This window comes from Gymnogyps californianus, chromosome 15, assembly GCF_018139145.2.
Source record: "Gymnogyps californianus isolate 813 chromosome 15, ASM1813914v2, whole genome shotgun sequence".
NCBI lineage: Eukaryota > Metazoa > Chordata > Aves > Accipitriformes > Cathartidae > Gymnogyps > Gymnogyps californianus.
The window spans coordinates 5,383,531-5,408,827 of NC_059485.1; the positions used below are offsets into that span (position 1 = coordinate 5,383,531).

The window sequence follows — 25,297 nt, forward strand, 5'->3', positions numbered from 1 at the left end:
AGGAAAGATTTTTACAAAGTTTCTTTACTCTTAACTTTAGTACAAGTTTTCTCACCTCATTGTTGCCTGCCTTGTAACCTTCTCTAATGAGGTGGTTACAAATTAGGAGTTGGCAGGAAATTGCTTAGCAAGCACTCAGAAATCATGTGATAATATTTGCATGAGTCAAGAACATTTTCAGACTTCAGTGATACAATGCTCATACTTATCCACTCATGCGGAGAAAGGCAAGGTCTGAACTCACAGGTACTTGCATTCGTGCCCACACATCAGTCAGTCCATACGCAGCTGCAGAAGGCAGACATACGTAACCGCTTGCTTACGAGTTAACTATTCTTGTGGTGTGGCTCTTTACATGTGTTGGCTCATCACACATATGCAGGAAAAAATGCAGGTTCAAGTCAGTACAGCTGAGAGGAACAAAGGAGGTGAGAATGAAAGCCTTAGTTGCCTGCAGCAAGTATTTGTCTTTGCTCTGAGCTCTGCATGTTCATACCCTTTCTTGCATTGCACCGTGTCCTTTACCATTGCTTCTATTATGAAGAGGGATTCTCTGACTTGTAGAGAGCTTCATGGAGTTAGCTGAGCTACAGATTCATCACTGGAGAGCAATATGCAATAGTTCATAGACTCAAGATAGCACTTCTCTGAACTGTCACTTTCTAGATGAGCTGTGGACAGGCTGCACTTCAGTTCAAAGAGTTTCAATACAGGGCAAATTCAGCATTAGTCAGAAGTGATTCTAAGCTCATCCTATGTGACATGGAAGCACAAAAAAGTACCAGGATAGAAACTGTCCTGTTTGATGTTCATTTGCCAATTGTTCCCCTTGTTAAGGAGGAGAGCCAGAGATGGATGACTGCCTGGAGACACTGAAAGATGAGGAGGAAGCTTTGTGGGAGAATGTGGAATGCAACCGGCACATGCTGAGCCGGTACATCAATCCAGCCAAACTGACCCCGTACTTGCGGCAGTGCAAAGTAATCGATGAGCAAGATGAGGATGAGGTGCTTAACTCACTTATGCTGCCCTCCAAAATTAACCGAGCAGGTAATTATTTTGTGAATGGCTACATCTGCATCCCTATCTGAACAGTATTATTTTGCTAAGTCTGGAGGGAGCCTGTATCAAATTGCAGATTATCAAATGGAAACCCTGTATCTCATTTACAAGAGATTTAATGTAAAGGGGGGAATCTGCTCCTGCTATTTTGGTAACAATGGCCCTTTCCGGTGGTGTGCAGGCTGGAGCTCATGGGGTTCATATTCCCATCAAAGCCTTGGCAAATATTTCAGTTAACACAAGCAGCAGCCACTGCCATTCCAAGAGTAGGTTTTCAGCTGTCTTGTCATGCTTCATGATTTGTCACTGAAGGATCTGCCATCCTAGCGTTTCAGTACTGCCTGGTAAAGGCTGCACTGAATAACGTGTCTTTTGAAATTTCTGTTCCAGAGACCAATTTGCCCGCACTCCTTCAGAATAATGATCAGCACAAACATAAAGAATATGTGGCATTACTTTATGAGTTCAGCTGAACTCAATTAATCAGCCAGATTTTCCACAGCGCATTGCTGTGGCAGAGACGAACCTCAAGCAGATTTGACTTCAGGGATACAGTACTTGCTTATGCTGCTCATAGTGCTGGTATGTCACCTCTTCTCTGTTCTCTGCACTTAGGCCGACTGCTGGACATTCTCCACACCAAGGGCCAAAGGGGCTATGTAGTTTTCTTAGAGAGCCTAGAGTTTTACTACCCTGAACTCTACAAACTGGTGACAGGGAAAGAACCTACACGGAGATTTTCCACTATTGTTGGTGAGTAGAAGCAATCCCAAAGGAGCCTGTTGAAATAAGGACTATCTTGAAGACTGGGTTTGATTTTTCAGGCAAGATATGGAAATAAAAGCTAATCTTGTAGTAGCATTCTGCAGTTTTTCAGTCCCCTTCAATGCAAAATGTGCTAGCAACAGGTAATGTGTAAAGAAAAGGAACATCTCAGTTGTCTGAATGAAGCTGAAGAGCTTCAAATTGAATGATAGGCATTACAACAAATCTCAAGAGAAGAAACATTGGAACAGTGGACTAAATTACACTGATGACCTACCCGTGTGCAGCAAATTTGAAGCATTCAGATTAATGGTACAGATTCATTTTACAAAGTTTGTGCTATTTCCACAGGCCTGTCAGCTCAGCTGAAACAAGACAAATGTAAAGGCTTCATATTCTATCCAGACAAGCTGTATGTGTGTATATTGTGATTCTGGTAATAGTGCGCTGTGTAATATTTGTACTGTTGCCAGTTAGATATACAAATGTGTATGTATTTGTGCATATTCTGCACCTCTGTACATATTCTGGGACATTTGTTTCGTACTCAGTTCTGCTGATCCTACACTTTATTAGACGTTGATAAGCTGTTCAAACATTTTCAGTGGAGGAGGGACATGAAGGCCTTACCCATTTCCTAATGAATGAGATCATTAAGCTTCAGCAGCAAATAAAGACAAAAGATGTGCAGCGCTGTGAACTCTTGGCTAAGTCTCGCCAGTTGGAGGATGAGCGAAAGCAGCTAAAACTGAACAAGATAGAGCTGCTGACCTTCCAGGAGAGATACAATAAGATGAAGGAGGAGAGGAACAACTACAATGATGAGCTGGTCAAGGTGAAAGATGAGAACTACAATCTGGCCATGAGATACGCCCAGCTGAGTGACGAGAAGAGCATGGCTGTGATAAGGAGCCGAGACCTCCAGTTAGAGGTGAGATAAATGCTCTGGGCTGCTTTAGTCAGGAGCAGCAATGCAGGATGCCACTGGCATCTGGCAAAATGAGACCTTCTCTGACAATAGAAAGGTGTAGAGCTCTCATTTGCTTTGCTTATCCAGATGATTAGAGGCATCACTGTACAGAAATGCCAACTGCAGTGACGTGTATTAATGGCAGATAATTTACATACTTGTAATGGATTAACAGAACATAACGTACTTAAGAACAAAATTTTTAAAACATAGTTGTTTGCTAAAAACATAATTTTAGCTTTTCAGGCTCAATAATATCTTGGGGCAGTTATCCAGGTTTGCACTACAGCTGCTGGTGGTTTGTTCAAAAAGTCTCACACAGAGCATTGGAACAGCTTGAGGCCATTTAGGTGATAGAGAAATGTCTAAAGTGCCATAAAATTCGTGCTTGTGTGTGTGTCACAGATGAGATGGAGTAAACAACTACCCATAGAGGATCTGGACACTGGGGTTTATTTTTGAACCAATGATATCAGACATTTTGCCCCACTTTGTTTTTTCACACAGTCGTTTGCTCACTCCCCCACCTCGGCGCTGCCTTCTCTTGGGTTCAGCATCCCTTCCCCGCAGGGAGATCGCTGCTGGTGCGGGAAGGTTGGGCAGAAAGACCACAGCTGCTCACAGTCACCAGTTGCAGACGTTACTGGCCAAGGTCCCTGAGCATCCCCTGGCCTTCGTCCCCGTGCATCTCTCTGATCTCCAGGATATTCCCCCACTTTCAAATCTTTCCTCCAGCCATGATCATCACCACCTTCTTCCCAGGCCCCCTTCTGTCTGAAACTACTTTTTCTTTTTGGGAACGCCTCTTTCCTATCCAGAACTCAAAGCCCCTGTTTTTCCCAATCCAAATAGTCTATGTGCAAAAGCACAATGTGTGGTCAGCCTCCTAAGTGTTAGTTCTGTTTCCTATCTCTTTATTTATTGGAGGATTGAGGGTGTGCCACTTTTTTTTAGTCCAGATGTTATCAAAATTTACAACCAGCCCATACCAGTTGTAGCTAGCAAATAGCAGGCTTCTGCTTGAGAGTTCAACAGTTCAACTGTGGACATTCAACACTCACGCACATACACCCAATTATCTGCTGCTTGTTAGCATTCACAGTTTAAGCTATTTTTTCCACCTATGACAGTACGTTTTCACCTGGAAGTGAGAGTGTTTTCAGAGCAGTAAATATCAGAGTTAGGAACGATTCCTTTCCTTTCCTCTTTCTCCTTTTCACTGCTCCCTGGCTGCTCTAGATTGATCAGCTGAAGCATCGCTTGAACAAGGTGGAAGAGGAATGCAAGCTGGAGAGGAACCAGTCTTTGAAGCTGAAAAATGATATTGAAAACCGACCCAAAAAGGAACAGGTTCTGGAGCTGGAGCGGGAAAATGAGATGATGAAGACTAAAATCCAGGAGTTACAGTCCATCATTCAGGTATAAAAGCAGATATTGCTACATTAAAAATTCCAGCCACTTCAGCTTACCCCTCCTGCTTACCCAGATGATGGATTCCGCAGGCTTCGACCACTCCTTGCCTTCAGGCATCCCCACACTCTCCTCCCATACTGTCTCACATACCACACATCTCCTCACAGCCTGCCGTGGTGGCTACCCTTCAGGATCTAAGTGTCTGGAGGAGGTTGTGAGAGTGGGACAGAGAAGCAGCAGGTGCTGACAGCTCCCATGTGTTTTCAGTAAGGGACAGGGAGTTGAGTATATAACAGGGAAACTGGTAACTATGGAAAAGAGGAGGTGGCATGGTCTCTGCTACTGCTCCTCACCTCAAATTCAACACGTACTCCTGTTACAATGCTAGGAAGTGTTGGGTGAAACCTCTACCTGCAAAGCTACAATAAGCATAAGTGCAAAGTTTGGAAAAACAGAAGGTTGGTTATATAGCTCCCAGCTGTCTGTAGTACTCGTTGTACAAACACATGCATGAGGAGGAGTTCTATCAAAAAAAATTTGTCATCTAATAAATCAAGCCGTACATGAGAGATTGGCTCTTTCAGGGTGCAGAGTGCAGCTGTTTAATTGCTGAGCATTCAACTCCGTGTTTTAGCCCTGCCGTCATTCTCTGTACCAGTCTGTCACTACAAAGCTGTGTTAAATAGCCAGCCCACAAATTTCTGACAGTGGCCCTGTGTACCCTGTTTTAGGCTATTGTCATATCTGTGCCAAAAGGTCTTAATGAAGCAGAGGGTAATAAAGGTTTCTGAACTTGGGTAGTCACTGGTTACCAGAATGCCCCGTAGAACGCTGCTGTAACTTGCACAGGGATCTTAACTAACCTTTGTTTGGGCAGATAGGGAAAAAGGATGATATGCAGCAAACTTAGCACTGTGTTACTCTGTGAAGAGCTTAGCCAAACATTAGGATATATGTGAGAGTGCTTAGCACTTTGCTGAAAAAGGCTTGTGGCGTTTTAAAATGACACTTAAAAAGTTATCAATAGAATGCATTTCAGAAATGGCTGTAGCCTCTAGCACTGCCTAACGATTCTTAGTTCTAATACAAATCCAATTCAAAGGTTGAAAAGGGGTGTAGTATAGAAGGTTCTGGGAGTTCTGGTCCACGTAGAATCTCTTATATTAATTGAAATGGTCTTCTGGCACCTAAAGAAACAGAGAAATAATCATGAAATAGCTAAAAATAGGATTGAAATTTTCCTAACTGAAAGTATAAATAAACAAAAGGCAGTTTGTTTTAGAAATACTTAGGTATACTTAGAAATATTAGGTAACCAAAATGTCACTGAAATCTCCAACTTAGTCTAGGTATTTTAAAAATAAATATGCATATTGCTTGCATTTTGTGCCTTTTTCATCTTCCATTTATGGTTAATTTTGGATGGCAATTTATTTTTTGGAACCTGCTCTGGTAATCTTGTTAATTTTAAATCTGAAAGAAAAGATATTGCTGGACACTATAGAAAATGAGGCAGTGGTACAAGCTACTCCAGGCATGTTTAATATTCTCTGAGCATAGCCCTGTAAAGCCAATGCATGCTTTAAAAATTCCCCTGAATGTTTTCTTAGGCCCTGCTCTTTGGCAAAGGGTGATTTTTGTGCTCGGTGAGAGCTGATTAATAGAGAAGAGTTTTGAATGCAAGGCTTGGAGTGAAGAATTGTCACTGCATCCAAAATGGATCAAATTATAGCCAGTACAATAAAACAGTAAAACAGTTCCTTCATCAGACTATTCTGACAGCAAGACAGCCTTTCTTCTTCTTTTCTGACACTATTTTAAAATATGAACAAACGTCCATCTCTTCTCCTGCTTTCCCATTGCAATACCATGTTCATTTTCTATTCCTCTTGTTTGTTACTGTCTTTGTTACTTTTCTCCCTGCAATAGTATTTTCTCTTTCCCTGGCCTGTCTCCTGAAAATGTCTTTCCCCAGGCTGACAAGCGGAGTTTGCCAGATTCGGACAAAGCCATTTTGGATATTCTGGAACATGACCGTAAGGAGGCACTAGAAGATCGTCATGAGTTGGTCAACAAGATCTTTAATCTCCAAGAGGAGATTCGTCATGTGGAGGACTTGAGAGACAAGGTGAGAAATGGAAGGATGGAAAGATGGAATATCTCAGGCTAGTGCCCAAAAGACCTCTGAGAGCAGTGGTGGTTAACAGTGTGTCATTTCCAGTATCTTGAAGAGAAAGAAGACTTGGAGTTAAAGTGTTCAACACTAGGAAAGGACTGTGAGATGTACAAGCACCGTATGAACACTGTGATGATACAGCTAGAAGAGGTGGAAAAGGAGCGAGACCAGGTATCTAACAGTTAAAGTGGGGAAAATCAGTAGCAAAAGCCTGTATGTCATATGTGTCACTTTGGGGAATTGTGGGTAATTGGACCCAAAATACCATTAAAAAATAAACAGTTACAAGAAATTGCTACTTGTTGGAATTTGCATTACAGTAATTAAACATAGGATAATATTGGGTTGTTTCCACAGCGTAGCATCTGGCAGGCAGGACCAAGATCTTAACAACAGCTACCGCAGGCTTTACATTATGTCAAGTCATCTGGTTTGCACTCTGGAGCATTTTGCCACCAACCAAGAGGGAGCTGGAAATGAACCACCCTCATCATCATAATTTTTAATGGTACTACTGTGGCACATCCTGGTCCTAACTGCTGTGTTAATTGGTGAATGGTTACCAGTTCTGAAGTCCCCGTTCCAAACACCTTACAAACAAAACCAGCAGGAGAATGTGTCTGGTGCCCAGGCGCAAAAGAGGTTTCTTCTCTCCACTGCAGGCATTCCGCTCGCGTGATGAGGCCCAGACACAGTATTCACATTGTCTGATTGAAAAAGATAAATACAGGAAGCAGATTCGAGAGCTGGAGGAGAGAAATGATGAACTCCGAATTGAGGTGGTTCGGAAAGAAGCTTGCATTTTTAACCTAGAGTGCAAAGTCCGACGGCTCTCTAAGGACAATAACTTTCATGACCAGGTAGGGCTGAGGAAGACAGACATTTTTTTAAGACATGCTTTTAAAAACATTTTGGTGTGGAAGGGAGAAGGGACTTTTTTAATTCCCTCTGTGAATTAACTGAAAAAAATAACCTCCTTCTACTAAATGTCAATGTTGTGACTTTGTCAGTACAGTGGGGTTCAAGTTGTCTGTGTCATGCACATAACTTCTCAAAGGCTGGCATTCCACAACTTGATTTTAAATGGCCTTCCATTTAAGGCAAAAGACATGCAGAAAGACAATTAATGTCTACACTGGGGTAGAAACTATAAATACTTTTGAGGAACGTGCCCCCGTGAACAGAAATCCCCACAGACGTCAATCTGAATGAATGATTTAGGTCTGAAGCCACATTCTGCGTGAGCTTCTGAAGCACTGGAGTCACAGAAAGTTCAATCAGATTACTCTAAGGGGAGGTCATGAGGAGTTGTACCAAACTGGTCTCAGAAGTAAAGTGTTTCTTTCTGATCTTTAGAGTTTGCCACGGAATCTACCCATTACCATTATCTCCCAGACCTTTGGGACTCCTAGCCCAAAAGCCAATGGTCAGGAAGCAGATGACTCCTCCACTTCTGAAGAGTCTCCAGAAGACAACAAATTCTTCTTGCCGGATCAAGCTCGACTCAAGAGAAGAGTGAATCTAAAGGGAATCCAGGTCTGTCTTAATATGAGGCTGGAACGATATAGTGCAGGGACCGTTAGAACTAAGAGACATAATACGTGTTGCGGTCATGCCTCTGAAAGTGCTGTGCTGTAAAGATAAGAATAGACTTGTATATGATAGTGAGCTGTCAATTTTTGCCCTATGGTGATTTGCATCTTGAGGAGCAGATATAATCAGGCTTCATAGACCATTTTCTGCCCCTTCGCCCCATTTTGTGTATTCTCCTTGCTTCTGCTGTTCATTCACATTCTTGGAGCGTTGTCAATAAATTGATTATTTGCCTCCTTAACAGTAGTGAATAAAAATGACATAATGCCCGAAGTCCAGCACACAAGTAACTGAAGGTGGAAAATGAAGCATTGGTGGAAAAGCTCACATCAGCTGGAAGGAATAATAGAAAGAAATGGACACAATCTAGAGCAAAATTAGCCACCTAATTTAGAATTAAATTATGGCAATTTCCTCTCACTTAAGAGTAAGGGGTAGCGTGAGTCAGGTCCATGATTTCCCCAACTAGCTGCATTCATACAGCTATTACCTGATGCTATATGCATGAATTGTAAAAAATATACAGTCTAACATTTGGGGCTTTGAGCTTCTCTTTCCTTTCATCTGCATTTGAATTCTCCCTGCCCTTTATAACCTTTCTGAGCTCTGACTGTCATTATTACTTATGGCAATAGAGCTGCATTTTTTACATTGCACACTCCAAAAGGGTGCCTGTTGTATTAACAGCTGCCTGAAACCAGTCCCAAGGCACCCACTTCACCTTTTTTCTCTTTGTTCCCTCAGCAGAATCTGGAAATTGCAATGCATTTGAGCCAGGCTTTTAAAAGTAGTTGGGTAGCTAAGTCTCGTTCACTGCAGTGGCATTTAGATACCTAAATATCTTCTAAATTTTGGGTCCTGTTGTTTAAAGGAGGGCAAATATAGTGCAGCATAACAGTGAAAAAAGGGGTGAAAATATCTGGTTTACAGTGTGTGGCAAATATTCTGCATTTGTGCTGATTTTTGTCCTCTTTCTTTTAGATAAATCCAAGAGCTAAATCCCCTGTCAGCATGAACAAAACATCAGAGTTTCAAGGTCAGAAAGAGCACCCGTGTCCTTATTCCTTTTCTGTTGCTTTGTCTCATTCACTTAATCTCTTTAACAAATATGCTAACCAGGGAAATTCTAACTAAGTCCAAGTCAGTAAAACAGACAGTTTCTCTCATAGTTAACAATGTCATAATTTAAAGTAGTCAAGTGTTCTACCTGAATGTCCTCTCCATCCAAAGATACCTCCACAGACACACAATCTTGCATCCCGTAGCTTACCTAAATTTTCTGTTTACTCGATTTTCCTTTTAGTTTACACAAATTTTAAAGTCATCGGTGTAACACCTGTACTAAGAGTCACTATACTATTCTCTTTTTGCTGTTGGAAAAATCCTTCAAGCTGAAAAGACCCTAATCTAGTGATCGCCTAATGAGTTCCTTTGTCCTTCAGCAAAAGGGAATTAATTTTAAATCTAAAGCATTGCAAAGGTTGGGGGCAGGGAGGTTGATCCACCCATCAGCCAGCTGCCAAGTTACCAAATTTGTTGCTGTATACTCATGTTTGAGCTACTCCTAATTCCTCTTATTTATATAACACTGTTCTCGAACCAAACACCATCTTAGGCAGCACTTCCTTTATTTGTTATGTGTGGCAGCATGCTCGCTGTAGTACAAAATATGATGGGAAACATGGTTCCTGCTGCAAGATATTGCATGTTAAACACTATGTTTGGTATCAGGTATTGTGCAACATTAGTACAAATTAGAGGTGCTGAGGAAGGGAAGGAGTCCACAAAGACATTCACACTGTGCTACCTGGGTCTGCTGAGGGATCTCAAGCTTCTTGGTCCCTGTTGTAAATTTTTTGTTGTAAAAAAAGCATAATTCAGTGAGCCAACCTCATTGCAGACTACCAGATTCAGATGATGAAGTTAAAACATAAATTAATAAAACAATCCTTCTTTGATTTGTCAAATAGTATTCATAGATCTAATAAAAATGTACAGGACAGAGTTGAAAGAAGAAGTTGGCAAGAGGCTGTCCAGAGTGGCGTGCATTTCTGTACTTTGTTGGGAAGCTGACGGGGAAGGAAAGGGAGCCGGAGCTGCAGGGCACAGAGCGCTTCCTGGAGCCTCTGTCCAGTATGGGGCGGGGGAACCAAGATAAGCTGAAATGGAAGGATAACCTAAGTGTTGTTGCAAATCTGTGAAAGACTCTGTATTGAAAGTGATCTGACATAATTTTCTCTGGTGTCTATATTTTTCTCTGTCATCTGTGAGCGCAGCAGTCAGAGCACAAGATGAAGATGGGGCTGATGCCAGCAATGGCCGCACAGACACGAGTTCCTCTAATTCTGTTTCCATCAGTAACTCCATCAGCAGCTGTGAAGTCAGCAAGATTGTAAGGAGCCTTCAGATGCCCCTTGCCTGTCTACAACCGTCTCTCCTAATGTGGTTCAGAGCTTTCGCAACCCAGTATTAGCACTTCACTAGCATCCCAGCTGTGATCACATTCAAGGCCCTTGTCAGAGGCTCCCTTAATCCTTTTACCAGCATTTTGTTAGGACCATGTTATTAGCCTTTTCCAAAATCACAGAATTAGTTTATGTTTATTTAAAGATATTTCAAGGGTATTTATGACCTCTTGCTGTCTCCATATGCCATTTCACATTTACTGTTAGAAGGAAGAGATTTTCTTTAAAAGCTGCTTTGTAATTTATTTAAGAAAATTTTCAGGGGTTTTTTTGAGTTCTCTAATGCTTTTCCTCTCTATAAGAAACAGTGAGTGAGAAAAGGGGTGCAGATCACAGTTGGAAATTTCTGCATACCATAGCCAAACCTTTTCTTCCCTGCTTGCTGTATCCCCGTAATCTCCCAAGGTAGATATTCCATTATACATATGTGAGCCCTGACACAGCAGGACAAGCAGAGAGAGTGCTCTTGTAGAGTGTTAATAACAAAGAACAAAACATCTTTCTAGAACACCGTGAAAAATGCTGTCCCCAGGAAATTAAAATTATACCCGAGAATAGCCAGGAAAGAACTCCCTGCCACTTGTAATAAGCTTAGCTGGGTTAGGAATATTCTTTGGAATATCTGTTGGATATTTAGATGACTTATACTGTCTTCCCTCTAGTACAATTCAGAGTTTAGTTTCCAGTGTACCAGATTAATAATTTAACGTATGGAGATCTGTATTTTTCTTCCTCATTCCTACTGTTTATATATATAAGTATACACACATTCCGCTTTTCATCCTCTTCCTCCTATATGTCAGCTGTGCAACACATATGCCACACATCAAGGGTAAAGTTAAAATTGTTTGGTAAATCAGCCAGTCATGTGGTCACAGAAGAAGGTACTGTGCCAGCACACAAGCTGTGCATATTGCTAAAATGCTGGAATATATGAATATGAATATGAATCCTCTTGTATGTAGCATTCTGCACGTCTAGAATCAATTTTTCTTACTGTTGTGTGTGCTTCACAGTGCAGAGTACCACTGGCAAGCTAGCAGGCTATTGCTTCTGTAAGTTAGAAATGATAGCATATTTAAGACAGATAACCTTTCTGTCACTTTTTTTTTAAAAAGCAAACCCTGAGAAATCGCAATGACAGTATCATGTCTACCACTCCTGAGCCTCCAGGAAATGATTCAATAGTCCGACGCTGCAAAGAGGATGCTCCTCATTGCAGGTAGGTAGCCACGCTGGTGAAATATGCCCCGAACCTGCTGTCACAAGGAGGAGGTAAAAAGGGCTGCAGATGTCCTTGTGTCTGTCTCTAGTTGGAGAGCTGCTATTAGGCAGCAGGACTAACTTGCTAAACTTCTCAAGACTATCAGGAGCCCCTGATAGTTCAGCTGGGATGAATGACACAGTGATACCACTGCAGCACTGACTTTTTTAATGTACATAATAAGAGACAGTACTGAAATGACTAGGCACCAATGCTATTGGAGAATGTGCTTTACCTTTGTAGGCTGATATGGCTTCACTTTTTGCTTCTCAGCTCCATGCTGCCTGTGTCTGTGTCCCTGTCCTTTCCCCTTCTCTCAAAGCCCCTCCTCCTCTGTAAGCTGCCAAAGTAGAGCAGAGCTGCTTGAAAGTCTGTGAGGAATGGGGGCGAGAAGCGCAGGCGGGAGGTGGTTTTTGTCGGGCTCGGGACTCTGTATCTCAGCACAGCAATGAGGGGAGAGAGATGCATTGCCCCCTGCTTCACCTTCTGCTCCAGCTTCCACTTCTGTCCGGTCATGGCCCTGCGGACTTCCCCTGTGGCTGAAATCACATCAGCTGGGGAATGGGAAGTTAGTGGCAGGAAGGAGAGAGACCTTGCCTGCCTCACAGTCCCCTAAATGGCACTGACCCCTTCTCTAAAAGGTTTCTAGCAATGCAATACTTTTTGGACATACTGTTTCGGTGTTGGTGTTAATAGCATCAGTGTTTGTATCAGAAATATCAGAAGATACAAATACATTCCCTAAAGGTCCCAAGCAGAAGAAGAAAAGAACAAAGCTCAAGCAAACCAATTTAGAAGAAAGCAATATATGTGGAGAGTTTAGATCCTTATCAGATCTATTTTTTAGATCTAATCTTTATTAGAACTTTATTTAGATTTTTAATGCTTTTCAAAACAAACTCATCTCGCAGACTGCCACTTTTGCCTCTCTTTCTCTGTGTAAAGCTTTGCGAGACAGCTTTCCATTGAGGGCATCCTCAGCTAGTTCTCCCACATAATTTTCTAGGCTGCTGAGGATTTAGGCAGAGTTTATTCCAGTCTCCCTTAGCTTCTCCTATATTGTCCTCCAAGCCCCTTTATAAAGTGTGTTGTGTTAATTCAAGGTGGAGAAAAAGGGTTGTTTTATTAATGATTTGAATGTTTCATGTTTCAGGTGCTTGACTTGAAAAGCCTTTGGCATGCCTGAACATTTAGATATTTGCTGTATATTACAGATTGCAGTAAAGATTACATGGATATTATTCATCTCGTGGACTTATTTCACTACAGCTCTGACTATATCCTGTTCCATATGTTAAGGCCTTGGAAGACTGAGCTGTACTGAAATCTGAAAATTTTCCTCATATTAGATACTCTTTGCCACTGGCATGTGGAAGGAAAAGGTACCCTGGAGCAAGGTCTGAATGTGGCCTTATTTTGTTGAGCTAATAATCACTACAGTTAAGTATCTCAAGAGCATGCCCAAAAGTTCACTGTAGTTCATAACTTTATAATTAGCCTGCTAAGGTTTTTTAACTTGTTTGTGAACATAATCCAAAGTAATTGCTATTTGCATGCCAAGTTGCAGGTTTCACAGTTCATCTGATCTTGATTTGGGGGAAAAAAAAGTGAGATCATAATATAATGTAGAAAAAGGTATATTATTTCCCTGCTTATGCATGGTATAAAAATAGCTGATTCTTCCCAGACTGGCTGCAAAAACTCACCCTTCACCTGAAGCCAAATATGAGGAATATCAGCTCCACAGGAGACCTACAAATCATTCTGAATGGGAAAAACAACAAGCTGTTAAACAGCTTTGCAACCAAAGGACATGCTTTAATGAAGTCCTTCTAGTGAAGCAGACAGATCACTCACTTGGCTGGACAACCCCAATGTCCCTTTAAGAGCAAAATTTTGGTGAATTTTAACGGTTTGTTTTTAAGGCCAACCAATCTAGTCACCGTTAACAGGAAAGGTTGTGTCAGTGGGAGCTGGACTGGGACCAGAGCTGTGGCGTAAGAGTTTCTGCAAAAGCTTGGTACACCTTGCCATTCTGTTACTGTAGGTATCTGAGTAACCATGCGAGGTACCATTAAGCTGTTATAAAATGCTTCAAGTACTTTAAGTCAAGCAGGTAAATTACTCCTTTACTGCTGCACCTCAGTCACTTCCCTTGCATTCACTCTGTCTGTCAGGGAGCTTCTGACATTTTTGATCTATCATGGAAAAAACCCCATGCTGCAGTATATATACGGCCGACATTATGCAACCATTCATCTCAGTGCTGAAGCAGGTGTGGTGTCAGTCACACGTATGAGACCATCAGTCAGCAGCTTCCCTTTGTCTTCAGCAAAATCTTCATTCCCTCACTGCTGTTAGCAATTCTTCCTTCTGAACCTTCTTGCTGCTTCACATATTTCCCATGTTGGCTCACACATATTGTCTTCCTGCCATCTTCCTACATCTCCCCTGGGCCCACAAGTGTGTTACTTGCTTATTTTTTTGCAGCTGCACCATTGTCTGATGCAACACCTCCAACATCTTTCTTTTTCACAGAAAAAGTTCTTCCTTCAGAACTTAATGAAATCTGCTGAAGTTGGAAATCTGCTGAAACCTGGAAAGTGAAGAGCTTTCTCTCTCTCTCTCTTCCATTATCTCATGCTTTGTTTTTAATTCCAGCCTGGTTGAAGAGGACAATGACAGCTTTGGATATGATGCTTTGGAGCTAGATGGTAAGCAAGAGGATATCATGTATATAGTTTAACTATGAGATCTATGTGATTAGCTCACCACCTACAGATACTGTCAAATAATCAACTCCTGGTCTAAATAAGATGGGACACATAGTCTGAGAAAAAATCAAGCCAGTTCATCATAACAAGAAAACAAAGGGTCAACTAGTGTTGAGAATAAGAAAGCGGTTATTCCTGAAGAACTAAGTGGGAGAAGGATTAGACTGAATGAATAGACGGAGGGTGCTTGGCTGAGGTTTGCAGGTTGATAAGAAGACCTCCAGCCTTAAAATGAGGAAAGCATCAAATTGAGAGGGGAAAGAGTAAAGAAGGCAGAGCCAGCCTCTTCTCAGTGCTACCCAGTGAAAGGAGAAGAGGCAATGGGCACAAACTAAAAAACAAGCAATTCCATTTAAACAGAAAAAAAAGCTTTTTTACAGTGAGGGTGGTCGAACACTGGAACAGGGTTGTCCAGAGAGGTTGACTAGTCTCCATCCCTGGAGATATTCAAAACCCAACTGGACAAGTCCTGAGCAATCTCCTCTAGCTGACCCTGCTTTGAGCAGGGGATTTGACTAGACAGGCTTCAGAGGTCCCTTCCAACTTGCTGTTCTGTGAGACTGATCAGGTAGGTCCAGCATGACATAAGCAAGACTGGCATTCCTTGCTATGGCCTGTGGACATGAATCATGCCTCTGCATCAGGAATTTCCTCCTTCAGCTTTGGCTGGGATCAATCAAACATTCATTTTCCCCTTTTCCATCTTTGTCACTCTATCTAGGACTCATTTTCATTCTTGTTACTCTTTTCAGATGACAGTCATGACAGGCAGTCACATGGAGCTCCTTCGGTGCACTCTTCCTCTTCTTCTCATCAGTCGGAAGGCCTGGATGCCTATGAGCTTGAGCATGTCAACTCCATATTTAGAAAGTTCTCCCTGGAAAGGTATTTGAAATGCCAGTTTACCTACCTTAGGCAGAGACTGAGGGAAAAGGCTACTATGGTAGAGATCCTCCATTTATCTATTAGTTGCTGAAGATATAATGGCAGGAATATGATGTCACAAGTTGTTATTTGACACAAATATCTCATGATACTGTGCTAAGTATTTACTTCCTCATGTTGGCAGCAGTATAAAATGTTATTTTGGAGTCCTTTCATATCCTGTAAACCAATGAAGGTCATCCTAAAATTTCAAAAACTTCAAGGCAGACAAAATGTTCTAAAGGCCTAAATTTATCCTTGTGATCTTGTTGTCTTGCTGCCACAGGTTGCTAGGTGAGGTACTATTATACATCTGAGTTATTCAGTCATGTCAGAGCACTTGAAGCTATCCAGATGCTCTTCTCCAGAACTTATGCAGTAATGAGAAGGATTTCTTTTAGAGTCCTTAGATCCTAGTGCTTGGTAACACTAAAAGTTTATTTATATGTCTCTCATTTATCATGCATGCATTTAACTCTGGAGTGGTAGCTAAAAGCTGAGATAACTAACTGTTACTTCCTTTCACGAACACAGACCTTTTCGTCCCTCTGTCACGTCTGTTGGTCGCATTAGAAACTCCTGCCATACTATCCAGCGCGTAACACTGAATGGAGACAGTCTCAATTCAGAAATCACTCTGGTTGGGGGTAATGATAAAGGGAGCTTTATTAGCTCTGTCAAGACAGGATCACTTGCAGAGAAAGCAGGCCTTCGGGAGGGACACCAAATCCTACTGGTGAGCATAAAATAATCAACAAATAGTATTGGATGTCTGTCCACCTACATGCATGCACACTCACCACAATACTTTCCTTTGTTTCTTCTTTCATCTTGTATTAATGACAAAGCATATGACTCATGCAGAAGAAAATCTGCTATTGACTATGAAAATATGGGAGAATAGTATTTACGGTCCTCCAACACACGCACACAATTTTGCTCTGTATGGAAGAGATTAGAGCAACTGATGCTTTCTGTAATGCTGTATTGTATAGCACAGCCCCTTTGAAAAGACTAGAATGGGATTTGCGCTCAACTTCCTAGTACTTTCCTGCCTGAAAGGAAGTTCATGCTACTTAGCTTAGCGTGATGACTCCTAAACCATTCTTTAGAGTGGCCTGTCTTGGGACTGGACATGTTATGAACAGAAATGGATACAGCTGCAATATGAACGGGAGGAAGGGCTGCCCAGCTGCATAGCTGTCCCTGGCATCACATAAGCAGGAGCTCAACGGTGCTTCTGCTAAGTTGCTCTTTGCTTAGTTTTCTCTCCATTGCCAATGTTCCCAAACCATTTTCCTATTAAAATGCCTCCAAGGGGAAAAAAACCCACAACTTATATTCCTGCACTACTTACTACTAGGAAGCCTGGGATTGTCAAAGAGCTGCAGTTCTGTTGACTGCTAGCATTCCTAATTTGAGAGAAAAGAAATTAAATAATTAGGATGTAATCTGCATCCTGATAGCAAAGTATCAGCATTGTTTAATCAGAAAAGATTGTGCCGCTTAAAAAAAATTGTATAATTACCTTAGAGATTGAACCCGCACTGGAGAGTAATATTTCTTTCATATCTAGTTGGAGGGCTGCATCAAAGGGGAAAATCAGAGTGTTCCCTTGGATACTTGCACAAAGGAAGAAGTTCACTGGACAATTCAGAGGTGCAGTGGCCCAGTAACACTCCAGTATAAATCAAATCACGAAGGTAAGACCAAAAGTATTTCTCATCTCAAATAGTCCCAGGTCTATTATACTAACTTGTCCAGATGAGAATGACAGAACCAGAATATCCTTTGTATTGGTATAAATCTGAAGCATGCCCACTGGTGTTAATTATAGCTACTCTGTGTAACTGCTCCAGCTTTTAGCTTTGTGACTAAGAACACATGCTTGTCACTACAGGACTCTGAAGAATTTACATGGTGGGCCAATAATGACATGACTCACAAAACACATTCACGCTTATATTTATGTACAGTTTTCTGTAATACAATGTGGTGAGCTGAATCATCTTTATCCAGCTGAAGTCGATTTAGCATTTACCTGACGGAGTTGCCCTGTTTATTACCTTTGTGGCTTTATCTTATCTTTAACAGCTGGAGTTCATGTGTGGTGAACAGAATTTGATTTTAGTGTTCATGGCCTGTAATGGTAATTTCAGGTTATGGATCAAAAATTACATTCCAAAATCCATTTTTTACTGGTGTATATAAATTTGCGGGTTGTTTTTTTGGTTTTTTTTTTTAATGCTGGTTAGAGAATTTCAGCTGCATAGATCACACAGGAAGTGATGTCTTTGATTTTCTTTGATGTTTTCAAAGGCAGAAAAGACTATTGCAATTTTTTGTGAGCACCACTTAACTGCGGATAAAGCATGTTATAGATTGTGGGAGTGCCAATTAGGGCTAATAATAAGGGGAATAGCTTGTCATTAAAATTGGTGGCAGAACTCAAACTGTACTTACAGGATAGAGCTATAGCTGTGTCTGCATCTTTGCTGAGAAGTTGTCTGTTTCACAGGTCATGTGTGGAGTACTGAAAATAGAGTTACCTAAAAGTATCATTATAATGAGAATATTCTCACAGATTCTGATACCAGCACCATGAGCTGTTTCTGACTCAATGCCCCATTGGTGTCTTTAAGGTGCAGGCCCATAACCTTGTTGTAACTAGTGTAACTAGCACTCTGGAAGCATCAGCCCTCTCTCGGAGGAGCCTCAGAAGTTTGTGCTGTGTGCTTCTCCCAGAGGATGCCCAGGAATGCAGCAGCACTGAGGTTTGGCCAGTAGCGCTCATGCTTCACCCCTTCCTTCGCTGCCGCAGGTTACCGGAAACTGCTGTCAGAACTGGAAGAAGGGCTGATCACATCGGGGGACTCATTTCATATCCGCTTGAATCTGAACATCTCCAGCCAGCTGGACTGCTGTTCCCTGTCAGTGAAATGTGATGAGATTGTTCACATTCTTGACACCATGTACCAGGGGAGGTGTGAGTGGCTGTGTGCCAGAGTCGATCCGTTCACCGACAGGGACATGGAAATGGGGACCATTCCCAGCTACAGCAGGTGAGTGTAATGCTGAGTGACCGCGACTGAGGGCAGTGGTTCTGTAAACAAGGAAATTAATAACTGCTGTAAGGAAAGAGGTGTATGTCTTAATTTTTGAGATGAGGCCTGGTGATGTTAAACTGTAATATGAGCTATAAAGCTTTAGAAAGGAGACTCCAGATGTTACCTGAAAGAATAATGTGAGTTTCTCAAAAAGTATCATAGGAAAATATGCCATGGAGATTCTTTAATCCTTAACTGCACTGCAGTCCTGCTCATTATTTTCTTCCTGCATTTACTGTGTGATTCAGTTAGTCCTCACTGCTATTTCTATTAATCTTTTCTGTAGGCGCAGACCCATTGCAATCCAGCTTTCTTCTGAGTGGTTTCAAAGATATCTTGATCTATGTCATTCTATCCTTTCTTTCAGAGCCCAGCAACTTCTCTTGGTGAAGCTGCAGCGGTTGATGCACAGAGGAAGCAGAGATGAGACAGAAAGCTCATATAATACTCTTCGGGCACTCCGGGTAAGTATCTGCAAACAAGGTCTTTTTAACACCTGATACTCCACTGCTACTTGTTGTTCATTACGTTAATTTTACAGAAAGTCCTGTTTACACTCTGTGTAGGTTTTGATTGTGCCAGGCAATGGGCACCTTATGTCTGCTTTAAATAATATTGTCCCTGGCAATGGACCTAGCTCTGGCACACTATTAACCCTTCCAGCTGTGAGCGAGTACACTTTAAAAGTCTAATATTTGTTCTGTGTCTTAGTTAATCCTTTTCATTCTTCTCTGCCTGTAAGCCTCTAATGCATCTTCATATCCACATGAGGAAGAAGCTGTGTCCTTGGAGTTAATAACCAGAATTATTGCTCTCCTACTGTGAACAAGCATCTAATCCACGGAGCTATCATTGTCCCATATTAGAAAGACCTGTCTCTTCCAACCTACGTGCTATGGAGAGAAGTGGGATTATCAGGTCTTCACACACAACAGCCCTGCCAATTTCTCCTTTTCCGTTAGTGAAAGTAACTTGATTTTGCTTTCTTTAGACCCAAGAGTTCCATCTTTACATAATTAAAAACTAACTTCCTGGTGTATTAGTTACCATAAGTTATTTTTAGAGCTTGGGAGACATACATGCTTCTAACATTCGCAGAGACGCAGTAGCCAGTGCTTGTATTTTATTTCAATCAAGGTTAAGTGTCATGCATTCCTTCTGTACTCCAGTCCCCACTGATCAAAGGGACAGAGATCACTGGCAGAGATGCTAGTGAAAGCAAAAGCTTTGCATGCTATTTCTTGGTGCAGAAATTACTTCTTTCATGAGCTGTGGAGAGCAGTCTCCTGTGAAGAAAGGAATGTGGAAGAGCAGTAACAGAAGCGGTGTTTCTCAGTGTAGGCCATGCTATGTCTACAGTTTGCTTAGAACATTGTATTTGGGATAGATATCGATCAATCACTATCCCTTTTATTGGAAATATAAAATACCTGCTTTTGCTTGTTCTGTTTCTCAAATGCTGTGATTTAAAACAAACAAACAAACAAACAAAAAAAACAGAAAAGAAAAAAAAGAGGGAGGGAAAGAAAAATTCTTGTGTTATTTTTCACTAGAATACGTTGCAGCCAGAGGAGCCTGCCCCACAGAATGATCCAAAAGCCAGCCCTCGCCTATCCAGAGCAAGCTTTCTTTTGGGCCAAATATTACAGGTAATAAAGTTCAAATCCTCAATGCAATGTCTGAAATGGTGGATCTGAACAGCAGATATTCTCAGGCTATCCTAATTTCCCCAGAAAGCCCACCTCAAGTATAGAGGTTCTATCGGGATTTATTCCTAGCCAAAAGAGATTTAATATATGAAAAAGATTAATAGGTTGTGTTTTCTAACTGCTTTTGTGACGTGGGGTGTTTATTTTTAAGTGCACGCCTTCCATTACTGATGTAGCTTGATGAATCAAACATGTCTGCCCTCAGAGGCTGAAATGTGTTTTGCTTGAACCATAAGGACAAATCCATGGGGCTAGACCAAATCCCCAAGTCTCTGTGAGATAAGGTTCCATCAGAAAATAGTCCTTGAATTGTAGGTCAGTGACTCTGAGCGTGACAGAGACTATGTGGGTGAAAGATAAAGTCTTGTGAAGGAAGATGGTTGTGAAGGTTAGCAAATATACAGGAGGAGGAATTAGTATTTGGATAGAGGAATAGTTGGGTGGATGAGGAATGAAAGCATGAAGCCTATTTCTCAGTGTAAAAATGTGTCATTTGGGAGGTTTTAAGTCTCTCTGGTACAGCAAAGAAGAGGCAGAGTTTTGGGTATAACCTGTGATACCTTTGTGCAAATACTCAGAGTGGGTATGTTACTCTGCTGTGGACGCATCAGTGCTTGTACTGGTGATAGCAGGGAGCTCTGCAAAGAAAAAACCATGCCGCTTAAGAGCAGCCAACAAAATAAGAAATCCCAAAGGGGATTAACAAAGGCTCTGAATCAGATCTATGATATTTAAAGAGCCTTAGAATTCAGTCAACAGATCCGTGGAGCCTTGTCTTTGATAGACATAGGTAATTCAGATCTCGTAGATAACAAGTGTGGGCTGATGAATACATGGGAGAACAAAGAATGTAAGAAATGAGGCTCAAATCTCTTTGTTCACCTTTTCAGTTTGTCAGTAGGTCTGAAAACAAATACAAGCGTATGAATAGCAATGAGCGAGTCCGTATCGTCACTGGCTGGCCCTCTGGTCTGGCATGGACCTCATCTGAAGCAAAGAAGCTGTTGCCTGATAAACTGGAAGGTATGGATATAAAAAAGTAATAGCTTTTACACACATGGCACTAATATAAAGGCCTACATAAAGGTCTACATAACAGCATGGCTGTGAAAAATGTCATAGGTCTTTCCTGTGACTAGCATCTGTGGTCCACTCTGTGCAAAAATTCGACAGCATTTGTGACCAAAATGGATTTTGCTAAAAGTGCTTGGGGCACTAAGCCTTCATGAGCAAGTTTAGGACACTGAAACTCCCTGTTTGGTTGGCAGTTCTTCCTAGGTGCTTTCTTGCTCTTTGTCCAAAAACATTTAACTCAAAGTAAGTCAAGCTAATAAGCAGAAAGATTCTCCAAGCAAGTGTCCTGTTAAACTATGAAATAATCTCTTGAAAGCAGAAGGCATTTGAACTATTTAGTATTAGGTTGGACATCATACTACTGGATATATAGTAAAGACAACCCTGGCAAAAGAGAAGGGAAGACCAGTATGACTAACCATGTCACTTCTGGTTCATGTGTTTCTCCTTCTTTTTCTCCAAATATTGATGGAGAGGAAACCAGAGGATAAATGTCTTGTTCTTTACTCAGATTTGGATTCCGAAAGTGAAATCAATAAGAGGCTCAGTCTGATCCCTTATAGCTTGGTGAGACCAATCCATTGTGAGCGCAGGCGCCCCGTACTTTTCACTCCCACCATGCTTGCCAAGACCTTGGTACAGAAGCTTCTCAACTCTGGAGGTGCCCTGGAATTCAACATATGCAAGCCAGGTAATGGGATAAAAGAGGACCGTGACTGTTAACCCTCAGTGTTGGAAATACGAACATATATATGCGCACACACGTAGGGACGTGCGCATGTGATAGTTGCTTGAGGTACTCAAGTCACATCAGAGTGATGTGTAGCTATAAATCCTGCTTTTTGAGAATATCTGAGATATTTGAATGTTTTTGAGACAGCCAGTGCACATGGTTATGAGATTCTGTGTCTATGAATATTATCCATGTGTATGCTGTGTGGTTGCTAGGATGCCCCTGAGAGACTGAAATGCTGTGAGTGCTCTTTCTGTTTGCATACTGTTTGCATACTGCATATCTAGGCAATGTGAAATTTTGATTAATTTGTTTCTAGTATTTGCTATTATGAGGAATATCTTCCCTAGAGCAACTTTAGGTTTCTATCTCGTCCAAGGCTGTGAAGATTGTGCATTTGATCTACTCGAAAGACTGATTTTCTTCCATGCTAAGTATTTACTATTAAAGCAATACGCAGTACTGTGATTGCTGTAGGGCAGGATTGTATACAACACAGCATTAAACATAGCTGACGTTTCATTTTTACACTAATATTGAATACCCACCGCATAGCACGCAGTCTTACAGTTATCCAGACAAACTGAAATGTTAAGTATTATAATAAATATCCCCTGTCTTGCAACATAAAACAAAAGCTTTGATGTAGAGCTGCAATTCACAAGGGGGCCAGTATCACACATTGCAACCTAAGCCAAATTTTTTGAAACTTTAAACACAAATGTTGGAATACTAAATCCTTGTTTTAGGAGCCTATACGGAAGAGACCTTCTTTTTTTAGCACTTCTCAGCATCCTCCAGCCCTGAAATGTTACTATATAACATTAGGTGCTGGAATTGTATTTACTGTTTTAATTTAATGCCTTCATAGTGTTGTAGTAATTGCCCAAGGACTCATTGGTGCAGGATATAGCTGAGATGCTCAGCTGTGATCAGATTCGGCTTTAATTGAATTCAATGGAAGAAATGAGGCAGCTGTTAAGACAATTCATTGCTCGTCTTCTTTCCCTGAACCATCCTTACATCCCATGTGGAGTACTGTTGGACAGTTTTCTAGGTGTTCTGTTGTTGTAATCTTGATTTTGGCCTCATCCACATCTCTTTCCAGATATTGTAACAAAGGAAGAGTTCTTAAGGAAGCAAAGAACGGAGACTATCATCTTCAGCAGAGAAAAGAATCTGAACACATACGAATGTATTGTACCTGCCAATATTGAGGCTGTCACTGCCAAGGTGCTTCGAGTACTCTGTATCCCTTCGATAGGCTGTCTGTGAATCTGTCTGCAATGCATGTTTCTTCTTGAATAAGAGACTGACCAATTTACAGTTGCATGTTCTCTCTCCTGCCCACCTTCAATCTCAGATTTGTATTTATTCCCCCAAATGGCTTTTATTTGTGCTCTTGCTTTTCCTTTTCTTTTTCATCCTCAGCCATATTCTTTTATATTCTCACTCATTCCCTGTGATGACCCACATTGATGCAGCAAAATATCCTTTCATTTTCTATGCTCCATCCCTTATTCAATTCCTTTTCATATCATAAGTATATATGAGTGTGCGAGAGAGTAAGAGATACAAGGACATAGACAAAAGAAAGGATAGCCTGAAACACAGACATGGGGGTGTACAGTACAAAGATAACAATGTCAAAGACAGAGATCTTATATCAAGTAGAGTAGATTTGATGCACAGCATGGAAAAAAGGAGAATTAAAGTGATGGTTTTTTCTCTCACAAGTAGTTGCTGTAGATGTTCTCTCTGAACAAAGAGCAAGTATGTGTGTTTGTGTATATATGTAAAACTGGTATTTTATCATACTCTTAACGTTTAGATCAATCCATTTCTATGTTAAACGTTTTCAGAAAGCTATTAAGCTCAGCTGTTATTTGACTGACTAGTTTTAAACCAGTAGGAGGAGTTTGGACTTGAAATGTATATTTGATTAAAAGGTTTTAAATCAGTACAATGGTAAATGGAGAGCTTTTCAGCTGACCCCATAAGGTATGAATACCTTTATCTTGAGATTCCACAGCAGTGAATGTTCCTTTGTGACACTGTTATGACTTTGTTTTTAGAACAAGCATTGTCTCCTGGAAGCTGGAATAAGCTGCACAAAGGATTTAATCAAAGCCAAGATATATCCTATTGTTCTCTTTATCAGAGTCTCAGAGAAAAACATCAAGAGGTTCAGGTAACATATCAAACCTTTTGCATATTTGATATTCTGTCTTATTCAGTGAATAATTCTCAAGTCCAATAATGTTCTCACTGAGAGAAATAAAGAACCTCTTCTCTCTTCCTGGTGCTTCTATGTGCACTATTTCCTCCCATGACTCCTCCCTGGAATCTTACAACTGGAGAAAGTAGGAATTCCCCAAATCTAGCACTCTTTCACTGTCACTGATAGGAGTGAGCATTGTGGGAGGATGAGACTGAAGAATATGTGGTTTTCTCCATGCTCAGCACTCCCACAGCATTTCTTAAGGTAACGCTAGCTGGAAGAGGAAAAGCCGTAAACACTTGCACTCTCCCTGCGTTCAATCCTCTTAAATTGTTTCCCCATAGCAAATATTTTTCCTTGGGGGCAGCATGGAGGTAAGGGGATGATAGACCTGGAGTAGCTGTAGTCTCCACTACTTTTATGGCTTGTATATAATCAGTAGAAAATAAATTCTTGATGGGACAGCTGGGACTACAGGATTAACTTAAAATGTAAGACATTTATTTTTGGTCTGCTCATTTGATACAGGAAACTATTGCCAAAGCCGGAGACTGAAGATGAGTTTTTACGCATGTGCCGTCTGAAGGAGAAAGAACTGGAAGCACTGCCATGTCTTTATGCCTCTGTAGAGGCAGATGCATGGAGCAGCATTGAGGATCTTATCCGAACAATAAAAGACAGGATCGGAGAAGAGCAGCGTAAAACCATCTGGATAGACGAAGATCAGCTATAAAAAACAATACGTAAAATGAAGCTCTTTGGTGACAAGAGGACATAACCAGGTGGAGCCGGGGCTCGCAGAATTCTCTGATTAGGTGCTCAGTGCTCACTCCTGCTTCACCCTTGCTGGCTGGGGACTTCCTGCTGGCAGAACGCATGTATGGAATGGAACTGGAGCTGTGTTGAATAGCCAATGTCTCAGATACTGGCGATCTAGGATGTGGGTCGGACCACAGCCACCACCACAACTTCTGACCCACCAGCATCTCTTAAGGGACAGCAGCCGTTTAACATGCGAGAAGGACAAAGATCTTGAGAGGGAGCTTG

The 25,297-nt window shown here is 41.3% G+C and overlaps 1 protein-coding gene across 1 annotated transcript; it reads left to right on the forward strand.

Annotated features, from left to right (window-relative positions):
• The first annotated feature begins 388 nt into the window (after nt 1–388).
• Nucleotides 389–24,983, forward strand: CARD11 (caspase recruitment domain family member 11). The gene is made up of 24 exons (XM_050906182.1): nt 389–428; nt 838–1,050; nt 1,678–1,815; nt 2,433–2,758; nt 4,037–4,216; nt 6,186–6,338; nt 6,432–6,557; nt 7,049–7,246; nt 7,743–7,922; nt 8,961–9,015; nt 10,256–10,371; nt 11,563–11,666; nt 14,370–14,422; nt 15,235–15,367; nt 15,941–16,142; nt 16,983–17,109; nt 18,228–18,468; nt 18,881–18,977; nt 20,067–20,162; nt 21,113–21,245; nt 21,808–21,987; nt 23,138–23,262; nt 24,105–24,220; nt 24,779–24,983. Exons 1-24 carry the CDS (start codon nt 389–391, stop codon nt 24,981–24,983), a joined length of 3,537 nt encoding a protein of 1,178 aa, XP_050762139.1.
• Nucleotides 24,984–25,297: the final 314 nt, after the last annotated feature.